This window comes from Camelus bactrianus, chromosome X (assembly GCF_048773025.1).
Source record: "Camelus bactrianus isolate YW-2024 breed Bactrian camel chromosome X, ASM4877302v1, whole genome shotgun sequence".
Classification (NCBI taxonomy): domain Eukaryota; kingdom Metazoa; phylum Chordata; class Mammalia; order Artiodactyla; family Camelidae; genus Camelus; species Camelus bactrianus.
The window spans coordinates 83,097,829-83,119,878 of record NC_133575.1 but is presented as its reverse complement, the minus strand read 5'-3'; the positions used below and the strand labels follow the sequence as shown (position 1 = coordinate 83,119,878).

General features: G+C 39.0%; 1 protein-coding gene across 1 annotated transcript in view; it reads right to left on the bottom strand.

Moving 5' to 3' along the window:
- Positions 1–17,191: 17,191 nt before the first annotated feature.
- The window catches only part of GUCY2F (guanylate cyclase 2F, retinal), a 121,288-nt gene continuing 116,429 nt past the window's right edge, over positions 17,192–22,050 (bottom strand). Inside the window, exons 19-20 of the mRNA XM_045509975.2 lie at positions 17,369–17,457; positions 17,192–17,279 (exon numbers count right to left, since the gene is read on the bottom strand). Coding sequence (XP_045365931.2) covers positions 17,192–17,279; positions 17,369–17,457 — 177 coding nt within the window. The remainder of the gene's footprint in view (positions 17,280–17,368; positions 17,458–22,050) is intronic.

The window sequence follows — 22,050 nt, the reverse complement described above, 5'->3', positions numbered from 1 at the left end:
ACCCAGCCACACCATACCCAGGGAACACACACTCTGACGCTGATTGCTGAATATGCTTGCCTCCGCCCTTATGTGTTCTCTTCTTAGCTGCCTCATCCACCAAGTATTTGTCAAACCAAGCATCAAAGCTAGGAAATTATTCTCTCAAGTAGGAAATAAATTCCTAGAATTTAGAATTCCAAATAGTCCAGTCCTTGCAAAGTCTGCAGCGAAAATGTAATTTTGGTCTCCTTGGTTAATTTTGCATCATTTGAGTATAGCAGAATGTGAATCTGGTTTTGATTTCACTTGCCACTTACCACTTTTGTGGCGTTGGGAAATTTGCTTAACCTCTCTGAGCCTCAGTTTCTTCATTTGTAAATTGGAGTTAGTGATAGCACCTGCCTTCCAGGACTGTTATGAGGATCAGAAGAGATCATATGTGTACAGTTTCTGCCACATAGTAGGTACACAGTGATAGTGATAATGATGAGGAGGAGGATTTTCTGCTAAAAGGAATAGATTAGCAATTTCCTGTTTGAAAATGACACGTTATCTGGCTCTTCAAAAAGCTAATGATGCCTGGAGTTAACAGTCACACTTGATGTTTACTCCAAGGATGATGGGTGAAAGAGGTAATACACTTTGGAAATTCCACAGTTACTTGATTTCTCATAAATAGATAATTCAGATCATTCCAGCACCCCTACTGCAAACAAACCCACTTTGGAAACCATTTATCTGGTTTGGCTGCTTCTGTGGACCTGATTAACAGGATATTTGCCAGATCTCTTTGCCATATGTGTCATCCTTGCGTTGATTCCTTGGCTCAGAGATGGGACTGGAAAAGAAGCGGAAAAGAAACTCCAACTATTGCCCATCTGGCAGTACCTCTTTGACACTGTGATAAAAAAAACGACTAGAGAAAATTCCAAGCACATGCCCAGGATTGCCAGTCTGTATGAATAGCCTGCTGATCATACAGGATGCAGATTAACCAATGAATTACTTTAATGAGTAACACCTTGGACAGAATCTAGACAGCAGCCTCCTCCAAATTGTTCTGTTATAGTCAGGTAGGCGAATGGTATATTAGACCTCTGGGTAATAGTCTGTTTATTGGTTAATATTCAACGTATTATATCACCCTTCTGGAAGCTAAACTTATCTCTGTGTGGGACAGGGAGGACAGGTCAGAGCTGCAATTCCACTGAAGTTAATGTCACCATTGCCTACAACTGACTTTCAATAAATTCAATTCTCTCTTTCCCAAGGTAGATAATACCACTATGGTGAGGGTCATAATTAAGTGAACTATCACTCATTGGCTTAAATACAAGATGGAATTTTAAAATCAGTTAACCTAATATCATGAAGGTATTATTTTAAGAAGTTAGTCTGAAAAAGTGTTATGTAGGAGATCTGGCAGCTCATAGCAGATTCTTGTTCTAGATGTGTAATTTTTCACAGCCAGAAGATTTGAGTGGGAGGATTTGGAAACTAATTGGCGGATGTGTGATCCTAAACTGATCCATAGATTGGTAAATTCAAGCCTCTCTCCCATGGGGGAGGAGGAAGCTGAATAAATATATCATTCACATAAGCATGATTTACTTCCTTGTAAGGTCTAAAGACTAAGTCCATTTAGAAAGTATAAGTCAGGAAATTCTTAAGAGTGTAGACTAAATAATCAAAAGTTGAGGCTTTTCCTTTCTACTGATGTGATATAACTAACCAACTGAACTCGTCCAAAAAATATTTTGTGTAGCTTTTTCAATCGGTGCCAAAGAAGGGAAAAAATGCAAGATCATGAAGCGGGCTAGAAATGATAGTGCCACATGAAGACCTCATTAATCACTAATGATTCATCCACTTCATAATGGAAAGTGGTCAGAATATATTGGAGTGAAGTGAAGAAGCTATTGAAGACACTTGGTGCCGTTTCAATAGTGGATACTCTACTGACAGCCAGTGTTTGAATTTAACAGTAACTATGCACCTGAAGCAGGGAGAAAGGAAGTTCTAGTCCCAGCTCAGCCACTAACCAGCTGTGCAAACTTTGAGAGGGTACTTTCTTCTCTGGGAATAGTTTCCCAGTCTGTGACATAAAAAGTTGAACTAAAAGATCTTTGAGGTCCCTTCCAACTTTGAAATTCTGTGAATCTATTTATTGGCACCATAAAAAGAAACAACAAGATATAAAAACTGTATATTGGGATGCCCATAGGTGAGCTATTTGGGTAGATGATTAAGGATATCTATCATTGTCATCCACCATTAAGCTTGACCTGCTTTTTCATTAATACATGCCAGAGCCTTTGATAGGTGCTTGAGACATAGTGCCAACACTGCTATGAATCATTGAGTTATTCTCATTGCTGTGGTTATGCCAACTACTATTCCCCATATCTGTAATCAGAGTGCATATCCCATCTGGTATCAGCATCCCATGACTTTCTGAAACAGTAAGATCTGAATGGCCACTAAAGTGACGTACATTGTTAGTTGGGGAGGAATCGTGAAGAAATCTAGAAATTTAAAAATTTAGACATAGTGTATACTTCTCTACTTTTCTAAAAGGTACAGAAGCTGGCATTTCTTTAACTCTACAGCTAGTGTTTTAGGTCCACAAATGAGAGGGTGAAGATGTTTTCTCCACACTTTTAAAGTACTTTCGATGCAACTTTCTGTCTCTTAGCCAGAATCTTTGTCAATGGGGAAGAATGGTGTGATCACTTACCGGTGTTGGATTTTTGTTTGAAGAGATATTCCTAATGCTTTGGGACTCCATACTACAAGCTGAATATTGAAGCTGCACTGCAAAGGGAGGACATAGGACGCATTGGGAAGTTTAGCCAGCTTCTCCTCACTCCCTCTACACTGAAGATGCCATGTCTCAGAATGATGTGTACAACCAGTCCAAGAGGATCCCCAGGCTTCCACCAGGCTTGCTAACTTTTCTGACCACATCCACCAGCAGGCTTTGCTACAATTAATTGGTGTTTCCAAAGGTCTTTGTTTCTAACTCTTGTAGGAAAATCTATTCTATAAGTTAGAGTGAAACATGAGATAAATAGGGTTAATAACAAAATGGAGTGAAAGTGAGTTATTCTGGTGATTTATCTGTCCACAATGAAGAATTGACTAAACTTCCATGTCATAGTGTGATGGAGTAAAATTGATTAATGTGTATACATTAACAATCTTTTCTCTCTTCCAGTGAATCAAGGAGAAGTTGCATTTTATTTTCTCAGATTCTTGCCATTCTAACCTCTTCTATGTTTGGCAAAGTTGATCTTTGGCCTTTTGTGATACACAATCAAGAAGAGAGAGCAAGAATACATGAGAGGTAGTGGGAAAAGATTTAGGCTGCCTTCTAAGTCAATATATCTAATCAAGTGCTTGAGAGAAGGAAATATTAACAGAATTGTTCTGCCTGGAGGTCCAGGAAAAGTTGAAGGGGGTTGATGAATTGAAGAGAGAGACATTGGAGACCTATCGAATACGATGCAAAAAAAAAATAAATAAATAAATAAAAACAGGAGTGAAAGGGGGATTTTAATGAGTTGTTCTGGATCTCCTTCGTGATTTTTGATAAGCACAAGAACTTCAATTATTTTGAAATTACTTTTGGTTGCTGTACTCTGTCTTTGACCAAGACCTACTCTGATACTGGACAACAAGGGTCCTTACTCTATAAAAGTTTCATTCATTTCACAAAATCATCTTTCTGTGAGGTTGAATGCCTGCCCCTATAGATACGCAATAACACTTCATAGCAGATCTGACAAATTGGCTTTTCACAGGAGCTAACCACCAAAGCCCTGCCGGAGGCCTAGGCCCAGGTAAGATGCAGTCTGGTGACAATAGCATTATCTCTCATCCCTGACATTTGGTTAGAAATTGTAACTTTCCCCAGTGTTTTGACATCAATTTTCTTCACTTCTTCCATCCTCACAGCATCCCTATTGGGTAGGGAGGACCAGGATGCATATCTCTACTGTCTTTTGTCAGCAAGTAATTGGCAAAGACCACCAATCCTTAGGCTCCTAACCTCAATCCTCCTTGAGAGACCCCTCAGAGAATTCAACAATGTGTTGTCTGTGATCCAAAAGATCACTTGATACAGGAGATACTTGAGACCAGATAAGGGTCATGTTAACTGTTCATTCTTCTAGGTTCTCTGTGCCAGATCTCTATATTAAGCCAGATCAACAGAAAGCAACTTACCTTAACCATAATAGCTTAGCTTTCTGAGAGAAAAAGACTCTTACTGGTTTTAGATGTAACATTTTACATCCCCCCACCTTTTTTTGAAGGAGAGGAAAAGACATTTCCATTTGAAGATTATATCTGTATCTTTTGTAAAACCACATTGTCCATTGTAATAAACATTACCTATTATAGAAGGAATTACATGATAAATTTCTCCTAGAATTCAGTGGCAGGAAAAAAAATTTGTCTGGGCAGATGAACTCACAGGCATTTTTTTTTTTTCACTCAGCAGAGAACCATGCGACTCAATTTTGTTGTTTTCTTCCATTTTTACCTTAATTGCCAAGAAACTCAGAGTAAAATTTAGTGGTCAAATACAGCGATTTATCAAGGGGCTGTCAGAACTTTCTAGTTGTTCCTTGTAACTTTTTTTCTGTTTTTAATTTGAATTGATCTGTTTTTATGTGTTCTTAAAATTTGAAAACTGCTTCAGTCTATTTTAAGGAGGCATATTAGGGAATCATAGAGCCAAAGCCTTTGAGAATGGGAACAGATCTTAAAAGACCATTTATTCCATCCCCCCAAATACAATCCTAGAAATATCATCAACTCTCTCCCCACCACATGACCATATAGCCTTTATTTGAATACCCCTAATAACAGAAAACTCACTATCTTTGGGGCCCAAATATTCATTTTTGGACTGCTCTGATTACTAGAAAATTCTTCCTTATGTTGATTGACCTTATGTCCTCAGCTTCCATCATTTGATCCACATTCTATCTCCTGAGGCCACATAAAACAAAGTGAAACCCTGCTATCCATAGTATCTTATCACATATGTAAGGAGAGCTATCCTACCCCTCTCTTAGCTCTTTAGTCTCCATTTTTCTTGGCTAAGTATTACAATTCCTAATATTGGCTCCACACAATACCTCAAGAGAAAATAATAGTAAATGATAACTGGATTCTTTTCAATGCATGAATGGGGAACATTTTTGCTCTCAAATGTCAGTGGCCATAAAGAAAAAAAATGTTAACCAACAATGGCATAATAAAAATGTGACTTAATTTATTATCTCTTAGAAATTTAATGAGGGGAATATAAAAACTGCTTTTCAAATTACAAACAAGGTATTTAACCTCAACTTTATAAACACAACAAATACCAAATATATTTTATAATGGTTAATTTAATTTTATATATATATATATATATATATATATATATATATATATATATAAATTTATATATATATAAATTTATGTAGAGACACAGATAGGACAGGGTGGTGAGAGATAGGAGCATGGGAGCACAGGAAAAACACTAAATACAAAAGGAAAAGATCTTTATTATTTCCTTCCTTCTGCTGCCTTTTGGGGATTTTTGCTCTTCTTTTTCTAATTCTTTTAGCTGATGGTTTAGATTGTTTATTTGAGATTGTTCTTCTTTCTTGAGGAAGGCCTGTATCGCTATAAACTTCCCTCTTAGCACTGCCTTTGCTGTGTCCCATAAATTTTGTGTGATTGTGCTTTCACTTTCATTTGTCTCAAGGTATTTTTTAATTTCAACTTTGATTTCATCATGGACCCATTGGTTTTTTAATAGCATGTTGTTTAGTCTCCATGCTTTCCATTTTTTTCTTTGTTTCTCTGTTGTTGATTTCTAGTTTCATGGCGTTGTGGTCAGTAAAGATGCTTGAGATAATTTCTACCTTCTTAAAATTGTTGAGGCTTCTTTTGTGCTCAAGTACATGATCAATCCTGGAAAATCTTCCATGTGCACTTGAAAAAAATGTATATCCTATTTTTTGGGGTGTAATACTCTGAAAATATCCACCATATTTAATTTTTCTATTGTATTATTTAATTTCTCTGTTGCCTTATTTATTTTCTGTCTGGAAGATCTGTCCTGTGATGTTAATGCAGTGTTAAAATCTCTGACTATGATTGTATTCCCATCAATATCTCCCTTGGTCTCTGTTAGTAATTGTTTTATGTACTTAGGTGCTCCTATATTGTGTGCATATATATTAACAAGTGTAATATCCTCATCTTGTATCACTCCTTTAATCATTATAAAATGTCCTTCTTTATCTTTCTTTATGGCCTTTGTTTTAAAGTCTATTTTGTCTGAAATCAGTACTGCAACACCTGCTTTTTTGGCTTTTCCATTTGCATGGAATACCCTTTTCCATCCTTTCACTCTCAATCTATTTGTGTCCTTCTCCCTAAATTGGGTCTCTTGTATGCAGCATATTGAAGGTTCTTGCTTTATTATCTAGTCTGCTGCTCTATGTCTTTTGACTGGAGCATTTAGCCCATTAACATTTACAGTAATTACTGATAGATGTGTGTTTATTGCCATTTTGAACTAATTTTTTGCAGTTGCTTTGGTATTTCCTCTCTGTTCCTTTCTTCTTCCTTTTGTGGTTTGGTAATTTTTCTTTGTATTATCATGGATTTTATTTAGTTTTCGTGACTCCCTTGTAAGTTTTTGGCTTGTGGTTACCCTTTTTTGTATGTCTATTAGCCCATTACTATAATTGTTTTTATTAAACTGATAGCAATATAATCTCAAACCCATCCTACTGAGAACAAAAAATTTTAAAAAGGAAGAAAAAATAATACTCTATATTTTCTTGCTTCCCTCTCCCACTCTTAATGATTTAGATGTCTTCTTTCACAATTTTGTATTTATTCTTTTTGTAATTCATGGCAGTTATCTCCTTTCCAGTTATGAGTTTCTCATTTTTGTAGCATCCTGCTTCTTTTCTATTTAAAGTAGACCTGTCAATATTTCTTTTAGCATGGGTTTAGTGTTGCTGAACTCTTTTAGTTTTTGCTTGTCTGGGAAATTCTTTATCTCTCCTTCTATCCTAAAGGATAGCCTTGCTGGATAAAGTATCCTAGGCTGCATCTTTTCTTCATTCAGGACTTTGAATATATCTTGCCACTCCCTTCTGGCCTGTAGTGTTTGTGTAGAGAAACCAGCTGAGAGCCTTATGGGGGTTTCCTTGTAACTCACTCTTTGTTTTTTTCTTGCTGCCTTTAGGATCATTTCTTTATCCTTGACTCTGGCCATCTTGATTATATGTCTTGGTGTGGGTCTATTTGGGTTCTTCCTGTTTGGGACCCTCTGAGCTTCCTGTACTTGGATATTTGATTCCTTCTTTAAGTTTGGGAAGTTTTCAGTCATGATTTCTTCCAAAACCTTTTCAATCCCTTTGTTCTTTCTTCCCCTTCTGGAACCCCTATTATGTGTAGATTGGCATGCTTTATATTATCCCATAGGTCCCTTATGTTGTTTTCATTAGATTTTATTTGTTTATCTTGTAGCTGTTCTGATTGGGTGCTTTCTGTTGTCTTGTCTTCTAGGTCAGTTATTCATTCCTCTGCATTATCTAGTCTGCTTTGTACAGCCTTTAAATCAGTTCTTATCTCAGCCAATGAGTTTACCAATTCTACCTGGCTCTTCTTTATAGCTTCAACTTCATTTTTGACATATTTTATATCTCTAAACACTATCTCTTTTAGTTCCTTCAGTACTTTGATCACTCCTTTTTTGAAATCTTGATCTAGTAGGCCATCAATGTCTATTTCATTGATCATTCTTTCAGGGGATTTCTCTTTCTCTTTTAATTGGGAATGGTTTCTCTGCTTCTTCATCTTGCTCATATCTCTCTGGCACTGTGGCTTATGGGGAATCAGTTATCTATTGTCGTCCTTAAGGAGTTTATTTATTTATCTATCTAATGCCTATGTAGGAATAAAACTTTTAAAAAAAGAGAGAAGAAGAGAATTTTAAAAGAAGGGAGAAAAAAAGATTTGAAAACAGTGTATAATCAATAATAGAAGAGCAATTTGAATCAGACTAGCAATTGAGTTGAGACGTCTTTTTAAAAACCCTTAAAAAAAAGGAAAAAAAGATCAAAAACAATATTTGAAACCTGTGTATAATCAATAACAGGATATCAAAACCAAAAGAGATGAAAATAAAATCAGGTGGATTTTTAAAAATAATAATAATGAAAATATTTTAAAAGAAAAATTTTAAAAGGTTTAAAACTAGAAGCATATACAATTGTTTAGAAAGTAGAAATTAAAAAGGTAATAGAAAATAGAACAAATGAAAAAAGATGAAATAAAGAGAAAATTTTAAAAGAAGAGAGAAAAAAAGGTTTGAAAAGAGTGTCTAATGAATAATACAAAAGCAAGTTGAAGCAGAATAGCAATCGGGTTGAGATGTCTTTTAAAAACCTTTAAAAAAGGAGAAAAGAGGAAAAAAATTTTGAAACCTGTGTATAATCAGTAACAGGAGATCAAACCTAGAGAAATAAAAATTAAATGATGTGGATTTTTAAAAATAATAATAATATTTTAAAAGAAAAATTTAAAAGGGATTAAAACTGGAAGCATATATAATTGTTTAAAAAGTAAAAATTAAAAAGGTAATAGAAAATAGAACAGGTAAAAATAGATTAAAAATAAAAAAGAAAAAGAGATGAAAATACACATAGGAAAGATACATACACAGAGAGGCACAGAAACATTCTTTTATTTATTCAACAAATATTTATTGAGTGCCTTTTATATGTGTCAGGCACTGTGCAGAATACAAAGATGAATCAAACATGGTTCCTGCCCTGAAGAAGCTTGTAACATTTATTTAATTTTTTCTCTAGAGCAGAGACGAGACAATAAGACAAGTAAACAAATAACTATAAAACAAGTTAATAATATATAACCATTAAAGAAGTACAGGTAAAATTATTATAGGAATCCAGAAATAGGGACATAGTACTAGAGGGAACAAGGAAGGCTTCATGGAGGAAGTGATAATTGACTAGACTTTGAAAGACTGGTAAAATTTGGACCTATGCTGGTAGGAGATCAGAAGGGAATTTCAGGTAGAGAGAAAAGCATGAATAAAGGTAAAAGAGCAAGCAAAAGATTTGGGCTAAAGAATGACCTGTAAGAAGGATAAAGCTAAGTTGGAACATAACTAAGGAGTTTATAAAAATAGAGAAACATGAAATTTTTGCAGCAAGAAAATTACAAGATCTGAACTTTAATCACAGAAAAGTACACTGAAATATAGACAGAGGTATACACCCAGAAGGGGAAAAATTAGTTCTCTGGAGTAACATAACCATCTTATGACACCCTTTTGGAATATTATCTACAAATCATTAGTGTTACACTTTCAAATTATAGGCAAAAGTAAGAGCATTTCACATTAATGTTTGTCCTTTGGGGTCAGTGACCATGTCAACCCAAATCTGACCAATGAGACAGGTTCTGCAGATTCACAACTATCCCAACAATTTTGATCTAACCCTAGATTGCTCCAAGACCAAGGGATACCCCCCAAAACAAGCAGGTCTTGCTTCTTAATCACACAAAATATGTCCCAATGAAGTTAATATACCACCATTTATGAAGAACCTAGCTCTATCAGCTAGTCCCCTAAAGGGTCCTAAGCAATTGCTTGGAGAAATTGCTTTTCCTTTGATCTCTCATTCCAGAAAGGCATAGTCATGAAAAGTTCACCTGGGACTTCTCCCCATGATGGGCTTAATCACCCCGAAGCAGCTGGAGCCAGAGAGTGCTAGGGCAAAGTCCCTCTCTGACCAGCCAATTCCTACTGGATACAGAACTGTACCCACAACTCAGATTCCATGGCTCTGGAGGAGAAAGGTGGTGTCAACAATAGTCATCAGGATACAGCATTGTATACTGACTATACTTCAATTAAAAAAAAATAGTCATCAGCATTAGTTCTTATCTCACTTTGAAGTTTGCAGGCTTGGTTCTCCTCTGGCTTCCCTCACTATATACTGGAGCTCTTATTTGGATGATGGGAACAGTGAAAGTATTCCTAAGATGTCCTCTGAAGTCAGGCCTCTTCTCAGAGTCTATTTCTGAGACTTTAATTTAATAAATAGAACTAAACCCATGTGTTATCAACTACAAATGAATTCATATGGCTGGGCAGAATTTAGAGGTTTGTCTTCCACTTACTTGGGCCAAATCAACGTAGAAACATGTATGACTATGAATGAGATCTTATCTACATGATAAAAGTGATTTAGTGACCAAGGAATCGGCAATCTCTCTCTCTCTCTCTGGACTGTGATGTCAGTATAGTCACCTAGCTCAAAAATACTCCAAGCCAAAGTATTCCTGCCAAGCTTATGCCCATACGTACCATTAGGGGTCTTACCCCAGGATCTCTAAGAAGTGTTTCTAAGGGTCAAGGGTTGTCCTTGATAACTCAAAAGATATTCTTTTTGACTTGGTAAGAGCAGTTCCTCTTTTACTAACTAGATTATGACCTTAAGAAGATGGCTTCTCCTCTCTGGACCCTAATATACTTTTCCATGTTTCAAAAAGGTTGATGGACTCCAAGGCCCTTCTAGCTCTATGATTCTATGTGCATATTCATTTGCTTGGAATTAGGTCATCTTTCAAAAATCTTTAGTGGCATATGGAGCCACTCTAACTTGCAGTGAGCCAAAGTGAGATTAATAGATTAATGGTCACCTCTGCTCTCGGTGCTTCTTTGAAAGAGATCCACTACTGCTTGGCCTGCAGCAAATCCAAACTGGAAAAGAGGTAAGATAGCCGGGTTTTTATAAACCACTCCAGAGAAACCCAAACACACAAATAACAGATGTATCATGTGTTTTTAAAAGGTACCTTGTGTCTAGGTCTGTGGTCTGCCTATTAATCATCTTGATCTAAGAACATCACGGACCAGAAAAGGGGTGAGAGAGAATTGTATTGCACAGATTCCATTATTTTAATGGGCTAGAAGCAACCAGCCAGGTGGGAAATGTGCTTGATTAGGTCAATCAGCTTTGACTGGAGAAGAGGTTAAAATAAAAGGTCCAATCTATTGTGGCCTTTTGTCTAATTAATACTTACTTGATTCAACTGAGCTTTCAAGTTACATCCAATTGTTTGATGTCACATAGATGTGACCACCCAGTGTTCGAAGTATTACTATTTGGCTGTTTGCCACCTCCCACTCCTTGCAAGTTGATTCCACTTGGATTAAGGACAAGAATGTGACGAGATGAGTAGCTTGGTAATAAAGTTGTTTATACTAAGTCTAAGGCAAGGTAGGCAGAATGGGAGTCCTTAGAACAACACTTTTTGATTGAGTAGCTTTATGTAGTAAACCAAGTTACAGATGAGGTAGATAGTCATCTGCTATCTCCTCCTGCTTAGGTACACCAAGTGAAATAAGGAACAAGTGGATCACTGAAAGCTGCTCACAATCCAAACAGGTTCAGCCTCTACCACCAAAAATATGAATAACACTGCTAGTAATAAAATAAAATAAAATAAAATAAAATAAAATAAAATAAAATAAAATAAAATAAAATAAAATAAAAGTAAAATGGACTAATTGGAGAACAAGGCTGACTTCGGGTATTCTTTGGCTGGTTAGATGTTGTAATAACATGCAATAATCTATGAAGTGAGCCCAAACAGGAATGATAAAATAGAATAACTGATCCAAAGGGATTTTGAGCATTTTAATTTCCTTTATGTCTTTCTGTGTTTTCTAAATTTTCTATAATGAATATGTTTTGCTCTTGATATCAATAAGAAAAATATTCTAAAGGGATTTAAATAATACCCCATGGGATGACCATTTTGTTAAGTTACATTTGTAGGGTACAGTAAAACCTCAAATAATCAGAACCCAACTTGAAGTTCATTAGCATTTGGCTTTCTTCTTCCAATACTCCTTTTCAAGAAGAGTCAGCTCATAAGAAAATAAGCAGATATAACAGATGTGATGAAACTAATTTAAATATCTATTTGAAAACCTTGTTTAAATTGTGTTTTAAATATTTTGTTTTGTGCAAGGAATATAAGTAACTTAGGAAAAACATCATCTTGAAAAACTCATTTTGATCTCTCTTAAACACCAGCTCAAGCTACTGTTATTAGCAACAGGTAAAGAGAGAAATAATCAGTTGTATATTAGAAGCAGGCTATATTCCACTAAATAAATCAAATCATACATGAAAGTAGAGAGAGTTTTTCTTCTCCAGAAATAGTTAAAACACTAAGGCAAATTGAAGAAAGCTTTGTTTTGGTCAATGCAGAAGGCCTTAATGAACAAGAATCCAAGAAAGGATAAAGGTTCATGATAGAATCAAGCAAAGGAAGACGTGATCATGACCAAGACAGGACTAGTAGGTGAGACAAGGTAGGCCTGGTTGACATGCTAGACTAGAGAAATACTAAAGAGGGAACTAAGGGATAGGGTCAGATACAGAGCTAGAGGTCACATTCACTAGATCTTGTGGCTCACTAAAGGACTTTCTCTGCTCAGTCCTCACTTTGCAGGCCCTGCCCTGGGACTATACTGTTCCTGAGGTTAAATCACTGGACAATGTCTGGGAGAATCCCGATCCATAGAGCCTACAGCTGCAGCCTCATTCCCCTACTTTGCCCCCAATAATCCTTACATATTCATATTAGAGGGCCGTGCCTCCTCCTCTAGGAGAAGTAAAGTCCTGTTTTGAGTTGGTACCTTTATTTGAAACTTCCCTTAGGCTTTGCCTCTTTCTAGAAGTCTTAAAAGCTCAGCTTTGGATGGAGACCTTGCCACAAGTAGAGGATGATACCTCCTGTCTCCTCCTCCTCCTCTGTCATGTCTAGAAAAAGGAATTAGAAACTCAGATCCAGGAGGTTGAATGGCAACTTGAGCCTTTTCTGCATCCTCTTGAGTAGCTTTAGCGTAGTAAATAGACCACCCTGAGGCTGGGAGAAGTTAGCTTCTGTGAAGAGAGAAGTCGTCTGAGGGCACCTTGACTGAAGGTTGAGGGAAAACTGCTGGGAAGAGCTTTTGGCTCTAAGTTCATATTCAGGGTGAGTTGATAATGGAAAAATTAAATATTAGTGAGAAAGGTATCAAATTATACCTTAGGCATTTCTTTCTTTAAAAAGGCTTGTTCTAAAAGAATTAACTGCTTTACTGGCTGATATATTTGGGTTCAGCTATTTTAATAAAGAGATTATTTTTTATAATAAAAGAGAGGAAAAGCTTGCTTAACTATTTTAAACATGCTTGTGACTTAAACCTTATTGCTTTGGTCCATGTGACTGTGCCAAGCCACTGCCAATAACACCTTGAGATCTGGAAAACTAAAAGCACAAAGTAAAAACAAATGTTAGAAGGGATTTATTTTAAGGGCAGGGGTAGGGGCTTGAAAGGCAGGGTAGGCAGGGGAAGGAAGGGAAAGTACCAAACTTTAAGGGAATTGTTCAATTCAATCTACGACTTCTACACCTTTCACTCTGACAATATCTCTTACATCTCTTCTGTCATGTTCAGAATGTGGCACTGAGGCCCAGTGAGATACTCACCTAGCAAGGACAATTCAGTTATATTGCCTAGATTCTCCTTACTTAGACAGAAAACGAGACCATGACAGTTTGGGAAAGATTTCGAGTAGTAAGCAATAAGAAAACAAAGGAACTTCTTAGCCCTCGGTTATCCAAACAACACAATTAACCAGACTCTTCTCCTCCTCCCGTGTTCCCTTTGCATTCCAGCCAACTGAGGTCACAGTGGACTGGGATTCAGATGTATGTTTGCTGGAAGATTTTTTTCCTGACACTAATCTCATAGTATCTGAGTTATAAATTATGCTCATTAAATACTTTCTAGAGATTCAAACGAAATGAAAAAGAAAACAAAGTGCCTCCTACTTTTTTTTCTGTGAAAATAGAGACCTTCTTATCTTAGTCCAAGTAGGGCCTGCTGTTTTGGAATGACTAAACTTGGAGGTGGGTCTCTACCCTAATGGTTCACATCCATTGTAGTTTACATTCAAATGGCCTTTTGGTGATAGCTGTGTAGTGAGCAAAGCTTATTAAAGTTACTTCTCAGGGACCCCCTTACACTGGCATTAGGCCTGAATAACCCTGGAGATTGGTCATCCTCAGAGATCTAGTCATTCACTAACTTCTTGCCCAGGCAGAACAATTTGTTGAACTGGAGTGAGCGTTTCCATTGCCTCACCCAGAGAAGATTCCAATCTTGGCACCTTTTGCTCCTGGGTGAGAGAAAAGAGAAAACAGTCAGTATACCTTCTCCATCCTAGACCTTTCAAAGGATTTCAGTATGAATGATCCCAAGCCCCACAACACCATGATACTCTACGAACAGCTTGCAAATTGCTAAACTTTCCTGGATTGTTGAACAAATAAATATTATTACATTTGTCAGAATTGCATAATTACAATGGCATAATGTTGCTATTTACAAGGTTTTCCACAGATTTAACAAAAAAGAGAGGGCATGTTAATATATAGGTAATTCTCACCTTCCTAATGAGATGTGTCCTAAACATGTATGAGTCAATTATTTAGAATTTGGAATAGAAACTGTTACATATGTGGTGGTCAGGTTTCTAGGCCAGTCCACAAAGGCTGATTTAACCCACATGAAGCAGTTATATTAGCGCTCTGGCAGAGGTCCTAGGTCCTGAGAGTAGAAGGAAAAGTATGCTTTCTTCCCATTATTTGGGTCCAAGGAAAACCCAAAGCAAAAGTTTTAAAGGAGGAGGGGATCTAAACTGACTTTCCCACCCTCATACTTCTTTCCACCCTTCTCCCATGTCCTAGGGATCCATTGCTCTTGTATTGTCCCAAGCCTCACACTATGACCTGCCCCTATTCTTTAAAACTGCAAACTTCTTTATTTCTCCCACTCTCAATCAAAATAAAACTTCCCAGTCCTCCTGAACACCTAAGTTCACCGTCATTACGATATAAGTGATGAATTTCCCCTTACTCTCCAAAAGGTGTATCTATGGTTGAAAGAGGAGGTTTGTCAACCCCAAATGAACCCAGTTGGTGAAATTTTAGGGAAAGTAACCAGATGAAGTAATAACTTCTAGGAAGTTTTAGGAAGTGGTAGATATTGGAGGACAGGAGGAAAGAGCTACTAAGTAGATGGCAGGGCACTGTCTGAATGGCAACCCCTGTAGCCAGTTCACCAAAGCTGTGCCCCTCTTTCACAATATCTTTCCTTCCACCCTGTCTGACATCACAGTGCTCTCTAAAGTTTTCAAGTTTCTTCCCAATAGCTCCCATGATGGCAGCAGTGCATGAGAGGCATTCCTAGGTCTTGTAGGTCTTTTATAAATTGGGTTTGTCTCACTGAGTCGCTCTGAAAATTCATAGAAAGTTGGAAACATTCTGGAATAGGTGGTGTTACTGGGTGACATCAACACAAGACATTTAATGAGAGATAAGCAAGATGTCTGGGAGCTCTTAGATTTAGGTCAAGCCTTCTAAAATTTGTCAAGGGTGCTCGTTTTGAGGACTTTTGTGATTTGCACAGCCTGCCAAGGACATTGTGGTCAATTCACATGCTGATTAAAGCACAAGTGGTAATGAGGCCAGGATCAGAGGTCAAGTCCACTTTGGAGCCAATTGGCTTCAATCTGTTCCATATACCCACAGCCCATGGAATCTTGCCCCTCTGTCAAGGGGATCCAGATGAGTGAGTGTAAATGGCCATGTCCACATCATCTGCAATGCTGAAAACACTACCAAGCACACAGCCAATGATGGTAAGTCAGCTGCAGCGTCTTCTGCTGCAAACTCCAACACATTCTGAAGAATGGAGAGGTTCTTGTGCAGTGCCTTCAATACCTGTGCCACTCTGCCAAAGAGAAAACCCTTCAAGAGCTTTCAAGCCCTTTCCTGCTGTGAGAAAGAGGCAGAGAGACAGAGACAAACAGAGACAGAGACTGAGACACAGACCAAGACTGATTGTGTGCTGTGTGTCTTGGACGTTTCCTTCCCCACAGGAAAGACTGTCCTGAAAATTAGACGAATGTGTGTCCCAGCTGCTTATCTGCTTGTATTGGTCAATAGGAAAGAACAGAGCCCGGTCCCAGGTAGCAGGGTAGCAGAGGGTGATGCAGTGGGCTGTAGGGCCACCACATGCTCAGTACAGAAGCTTTCTGAAGCATAAATGTTATGATTCTTAGATGTTACCTGTGATTGTCACAGAAATGAAGATGCACCAGGTTTTCTTAGGCGAGAAGCAGTCAGAGAGCTGACAAAGTCAACAGAGGCTGGTGGGAATATAGGAAGTATGTGGGTGCCTTTGGTAGTTGCTGCTAGATTTGTGATTCTTCTGGAACATGCTAAAAAGACAAGGGAGCAGGAGTGTGTGGATATGCCCTAATGTTCACTGTAGAATCTTGTGATTTCCAGGGATACGTGGAAGGAGCGATGGGTCTAAGGGCCAGTGTCTCCATGAAAGAGAGACTAAGAAAGCAAGATAAGAGAAGAGATACTGACAGGAGCCCAATAAAGAAATGGATTCCTCAGGGAGAATCCCTGATAATTAGGCTGTTGTTGCTGCTTCAGAATGATACTATTCTAGTAGGGGAGGAGGGAAACTGTCCTGAATTCAAGCCAGGCAGTCAAAGAGTTGCCAGTCTCATTTTAATTGTCAATGCCAACCTTAGAAGCAATTGGGAAGTGCCTCCAGAGGCAATGACATAAATATCCCCTCAAAGATGATCTTGCCAATAGATCCCGGGAAAAGGGAGTCATTGCCATAATGCTGTGTTGCTTAGAGAGACGTAAGTCTCTAAAGACCTGAGGTGGCTCCCCATGTAGCCCAGGTGCTCGACAATGAAAGAGACAGGTGCACCTGCCTGATAACCGGATAACAAGGCCAGCCTTGTTAACATTCAAATATGTTATCAGTGCAAGAGGCAAGGATCTCTCACAGCCCAGGGCCGCTGACCTCCCTCAGATGCATTTTGCTCTGCAACAGGCCTCCCTGCAAGATTTTGCACAACTCAGTGGAACTTGGAAATTCACCAACTCCATTGCACTCTGCCAACAGTGTAGGCTGAGACTGGCACCTGTGCCAAAGGGAGCCCCAGATTTGAAAATCTGGCAAGCTCCTGGGCTCTGTTTTCCTGCTCTGGCCATTACTTTATGGCTTGTTTCTCACCAGCTGCCTTTCTGCTTTTCTTCTTTGGAAGGCTGCGATCTCCACGGGTTGCAGGCCATGGCCCACTTCCCTGCAGGGCAGGAGAAACACAAAAATCATTAGTGAAGAGAGTGCAGCAGAGAGGGGCAGAAAAAGACTCTAAGCGTGATCTCCACTTACCCATCTTTGCCCACTTGTAGGGGAATGGGAAGAGGCTTGGTGAAGCCTTTTTTTCCAACCAGCCAGAAGGTCTCTTCTGTGCCTTTGCCCTTATTAGAGAAAATACGGAAAATCTTAAACATGCTCTAACCAATTTTCCTAAAGAAGTCCCTCTGGTCAATAGGGTGCAAACATTCTGTTTGGCTCAGAAACTTCCACTGCTTTCCTCTTGTCACCACTCCCTGGAGTCTTCCTTCCTACACGGCTTCTTTGCCCTATATACCTAAGGCTCAGACAAGCTCTGTAAGCTGCCACGGTAGCCAGATGAAAAGTGAACAGCATTTCAAGCTGTCATCCAGATGTTTTGTCTACCCGCTGCCACACAGCTCCATCTTTGGGAATGTGTGGCTGTTTTGCTTCATAGCAACTGTATGCTCAGTCGAAGATTTTGTTTGTCATAATTGCCCTGATCTTTTGGCACTGGGCAACTCATTGTCTTTTGTATCTAGAGTACATATGTTCAGTCTATCTCCCCCCAATACTCCATCGTCCAACAGCTCTCACAAAACCCAAAAAGGGCATAGAAATGGAAAACACACTGTGCAACTTTGTTTTTAAGCCCGGGGCATCCTGGCTGCTTTGAGAAGTCTACATTTCTGTTGTGTGTTTTTCTTCCAGGTAGAGAGAGACCCTAGGGAGACCTCCATCTACAGCTCAGCTGGTTGTCGAGAACCACAGGTTTAAGAAAAAGGGAGTATAAACTCAAGCTCATTGCCCCAGAGCCTGAGTGATGACCTTAGAATAGCCAAATTTTCTGTCTCTGCTCTGCCCTCCCCTCTTTCTAATCAACCCTCCTCAACAATGGGTTTCTCTCTCTTCCTTCCAATTCTCTTTTGTCTGTCCTCTCTTTCCTCCAGTCTGTAAGGCAAAAATGTGTTTACTAAGACTGAGAAAAGTAATGGGATGTGTTTCCAACTCATTAATCTGAAATATGGTCCCACTCTAGGCAGATCTCATTTGAAAGAGTTCTAAATTGTTTAACTTAGAAATTCCAATTAGGTTTGCCCCCTTTAAATATCAAATCCACTGTACTCTATTTTACATCACATATATCCATCATTTAACAATAATAATAACAACCATAATAATAATTAGCACATTTAATTGGAGAATCTCAAAATATTTTGCAAATGTTTGGTTCAAGGCTCTGAACAAGCCTCCCATGAGGCAAGTAGGAAGAGACTACCACTACAGGCTAACCTCCATGAACAGGCAGCCAACTCACCCTAAACCTCAAATAATTGGGCTGTTTGGGGCCACTCTGTTTTCAGAACAAGTGAGCAACTTGAAAATATACTCACATCATTCATTCTTACATTTATTCCACCTTCGTGGTGCCAGGACTGGGAACAGAGAGATTGGTTCTGTCCTTAAGGAGCTCACAGTACAGTTAAATAAAAACAACTATCAGGCCATGTCTTGGACCCTCAACAGAAGTCCAACTTTTCTATCTCCTAAGCTATTTCTTTTCCTCACAGCACCTACTACCGTGTCTTGTATAGAAAAGGTGCTCAGTAAATAGAGACTGTTCCATTAACTGGAACTCACAACTCTTGAGTACTTGGAATACTCAAGGTGTTATTGGACCTCATTTTGGTAAAACATCCTCTCAAAACTTGACCCCACCCAGCCATATTTGACTATTTGTCTTGTGATCCAGAGGCTATCAGGACAGCATGCCAATCCCCAAGGGAGCTTTGCAGATGCCAGGATTGTCCAGATATTTGGGTGAGTCCTAGGACACAGTGGGATGCCAAACCTAATGGTTACAAAATAGGATGGGAGTGTAATGGACTCAGGCAAGCTTCCAAATCAAAGAGTATGCTGGGGAGCTCCAGGGACTCTCTGAGGTTTTGGAGCCTGTCCAGGAGAATTCTTAGAATCCTAGTTCTCTGTTTACCCACCCTACTTCCAAAATTCTGCTGAAGGGAGAGAGAGAAGGGAGAAACAAGGATGCAACAAGTAAAACTTAAACTCTGACTCAGTAACACTCCCTAGGCAGTCCCAGAGACGCCCCCCGCCCCCCATCCCCAAATAACAGCACCTTACTTTGAACTGACACTTTTAAGATGCTTTGGCATCTCTTGTCTTATTTAATCCTCTCAAACTCTGGAAAGTAGGCTTATTATTAAGCTCATTCTGCAAATGGAGCCCCTGAGATTCATGGTGATAAAATGACTTGTCAATAAGCAGGCATAGTTGGGACTTGAGCCTAACTCTACCATACTCCAAATTTCATTTATTTTTATTATGGCTTTGCTGTATTTTATTGATGTATAATGGACATACAACATTATATTAGTTTCAGGTGTACAACATAATGATTCAATATTTGCATATATTGTGAAATGATCACCACAGTAATTCTAATGTCTTACAGTCCAAATTTTAACAGTTCTTCCCTCCACACCGTATAGCTTTTCCAGCACACTGGAGTCAAGGGGCAGGTCTAGAGGCCAAAAAGCAACTGTGAGAAGTTTTAAAGGTTGTGATTAATGAGCTTCCTGATAATCACAGGTCAAAAGAGGCCTCCATGTTGAGAAATGGAAGCACAGAGAAGATGAAGTTACTTGTCCAATGTCACACATTGAGTCATTGATGGGACAAGAATTACAGACCAGACTTTCTGACCTTCATGACTCTGTCAATACAACCTCATTACTTCTTAGTTCAATTGCTAGTGTGCGTGTGTGTGCGTGTGTGTGTGTGTGTGTGTATTTACATACTCGAACGCATGCATGCTCGTGTGTGTGTGAAGAAGGTTGAGGGTAGGGATGGAAGAAGTCGTGGAAAAAGAAGAAATCGCAAATAAAATAGGACTACTGCTTAGAGGCCGAGGAATCAAATACTATTTAGCCCCAGAATTCAGAGACAAGGTCAGAAGATGCCCACCTCTGGCAAGGACAACATAAACCAGCTGAGAGCAACCATTTGGGAAAATCTTTTCAGAGTGTAAATCTACCTAAGTGGCCCTGGCAAATATATGTGATAAGCCTAGATATATACAATGTCTCAACAAGGAGCTTCAAACTTGTCGGGAAAACGGTACCTGAAACAGGATTCATTCATGTAAGAGGAGATGTAATAAGATGGCTTATCAGCAAGCCATTAGGAGAAAAATATTGAAAAAAGCAGAAATGGTCAGTAAAGCACTGATGATTGGCTGCCAGGATAGTACAAGAGGGAGTTGGACTGGCAGAGGGACAGCTCCCCAGAAAATCTGAGCTTTGCATCTCTAAATGTGTCCTCCTCTAAGCTTCCTCATTTTGGTCTCATTCTTTGTACCCCCCACCCACTCAATTACTCAGCCACTCTCTGTTCTCTTCCCTCAGCCAATCCAATCCATGCCTTTGATTCCACGAAGGGAAACAACTTAAAGTGTCATCACTCCAATGAAGGAGATGGGATTGGGGGGAAAGAGTGTTGTTGTTATTGGATCCATGCCTCGAGCTTAAGAGAAGAGGCTCTGATGGAGGAATTTTAAGCATCAGCCAGCTGGAAGGAGAGGATGTTTTTAGCCATAGGCTTTGAAATCACACCTGGCTGGCCATCAAATGTGGTCCTTCTGGCCCATGCTCTAGAGTGATTCTTGCTTTCCAGCATCAGAGGGTGAATGAGAAGTAGAAGTGTCAAATTAGAATTTCTGAAGTGTGCTGGTGATATGGTCTTATTGGAGATATATCATATGCCCCCAAGGGACAAGGACTCCTCTGTCCCCCAGTCCCTACTATGTAATGTCCAATACCTGCTTCTGGTGGGGAGCTGGGGGTACAGAGATAAAAAGGATTTCCCCTCCTCTCTCTTCCTTTTTTTGGGTCTTACTTCCTATCCTTATCCTTTTTCTCATTGGCCTTTCCTTTTCCCTCAGTCACCCTCTCTTCTCTTTCAGTATCTCCCTCTCAATCACTCTTTCTCAGGAAGCTCCTGCCACCCCAATAACCAAAGTCCTACGTGGCCTTAGGAGAAGCCTCTTCCTGCCTCTTCTCCAACTTGCTGTAGCACATTCCTAAATTCCCTCAGGTAAGGGAACATGTGAAGCTGCAAGGGGCCCTTTTAAAGTAGTCCTGCTTTTGTATGAAAACCACCCAAAGATGTGATAGTCCCTTACTGGTGTTTGGAGGGCAGTAAAAACCATGGGAGTTGGGGCATAGTTTTCCTTTTCAGTTTCAAAGGTGGTCCCTCGTCAGCTCTTCAATTCTCTCTTAAATGAGGGAATCTGTGTCTAGTAATACAGGGAGGCAAGTGTTTTAGGAAACTAAGCCAACCTTGTCCTCCTCTGCTAAGAAACGAACAGAACATAGAGAGAGATCACAAAAGCCTTGGGTGATTTGATTCATTGCCCAAGTAATATCACCGCCCCCATCATATCTTTGAGTTCTCAGCAGAGGTGGAAAAAAACCTCTATCCCCTCATAAATGACTCATCTCCCCTGCTAGAAGATATTAAGAATCTGTTAGATGGACAAACTAGGACTAGCCATAAAACGAATTAATTGATCAACTAGAATCAGGCCTCCCAAACCTTTGACTTCTAAAATCCCTTCATATGTAAACTGTCACCATTTGAGGAAGGCATGCCAATGACAGAAATGAATTGTGCATCACTCAGTGCCTGGATTTTGCTTTGCCCAAGAATAATCACTG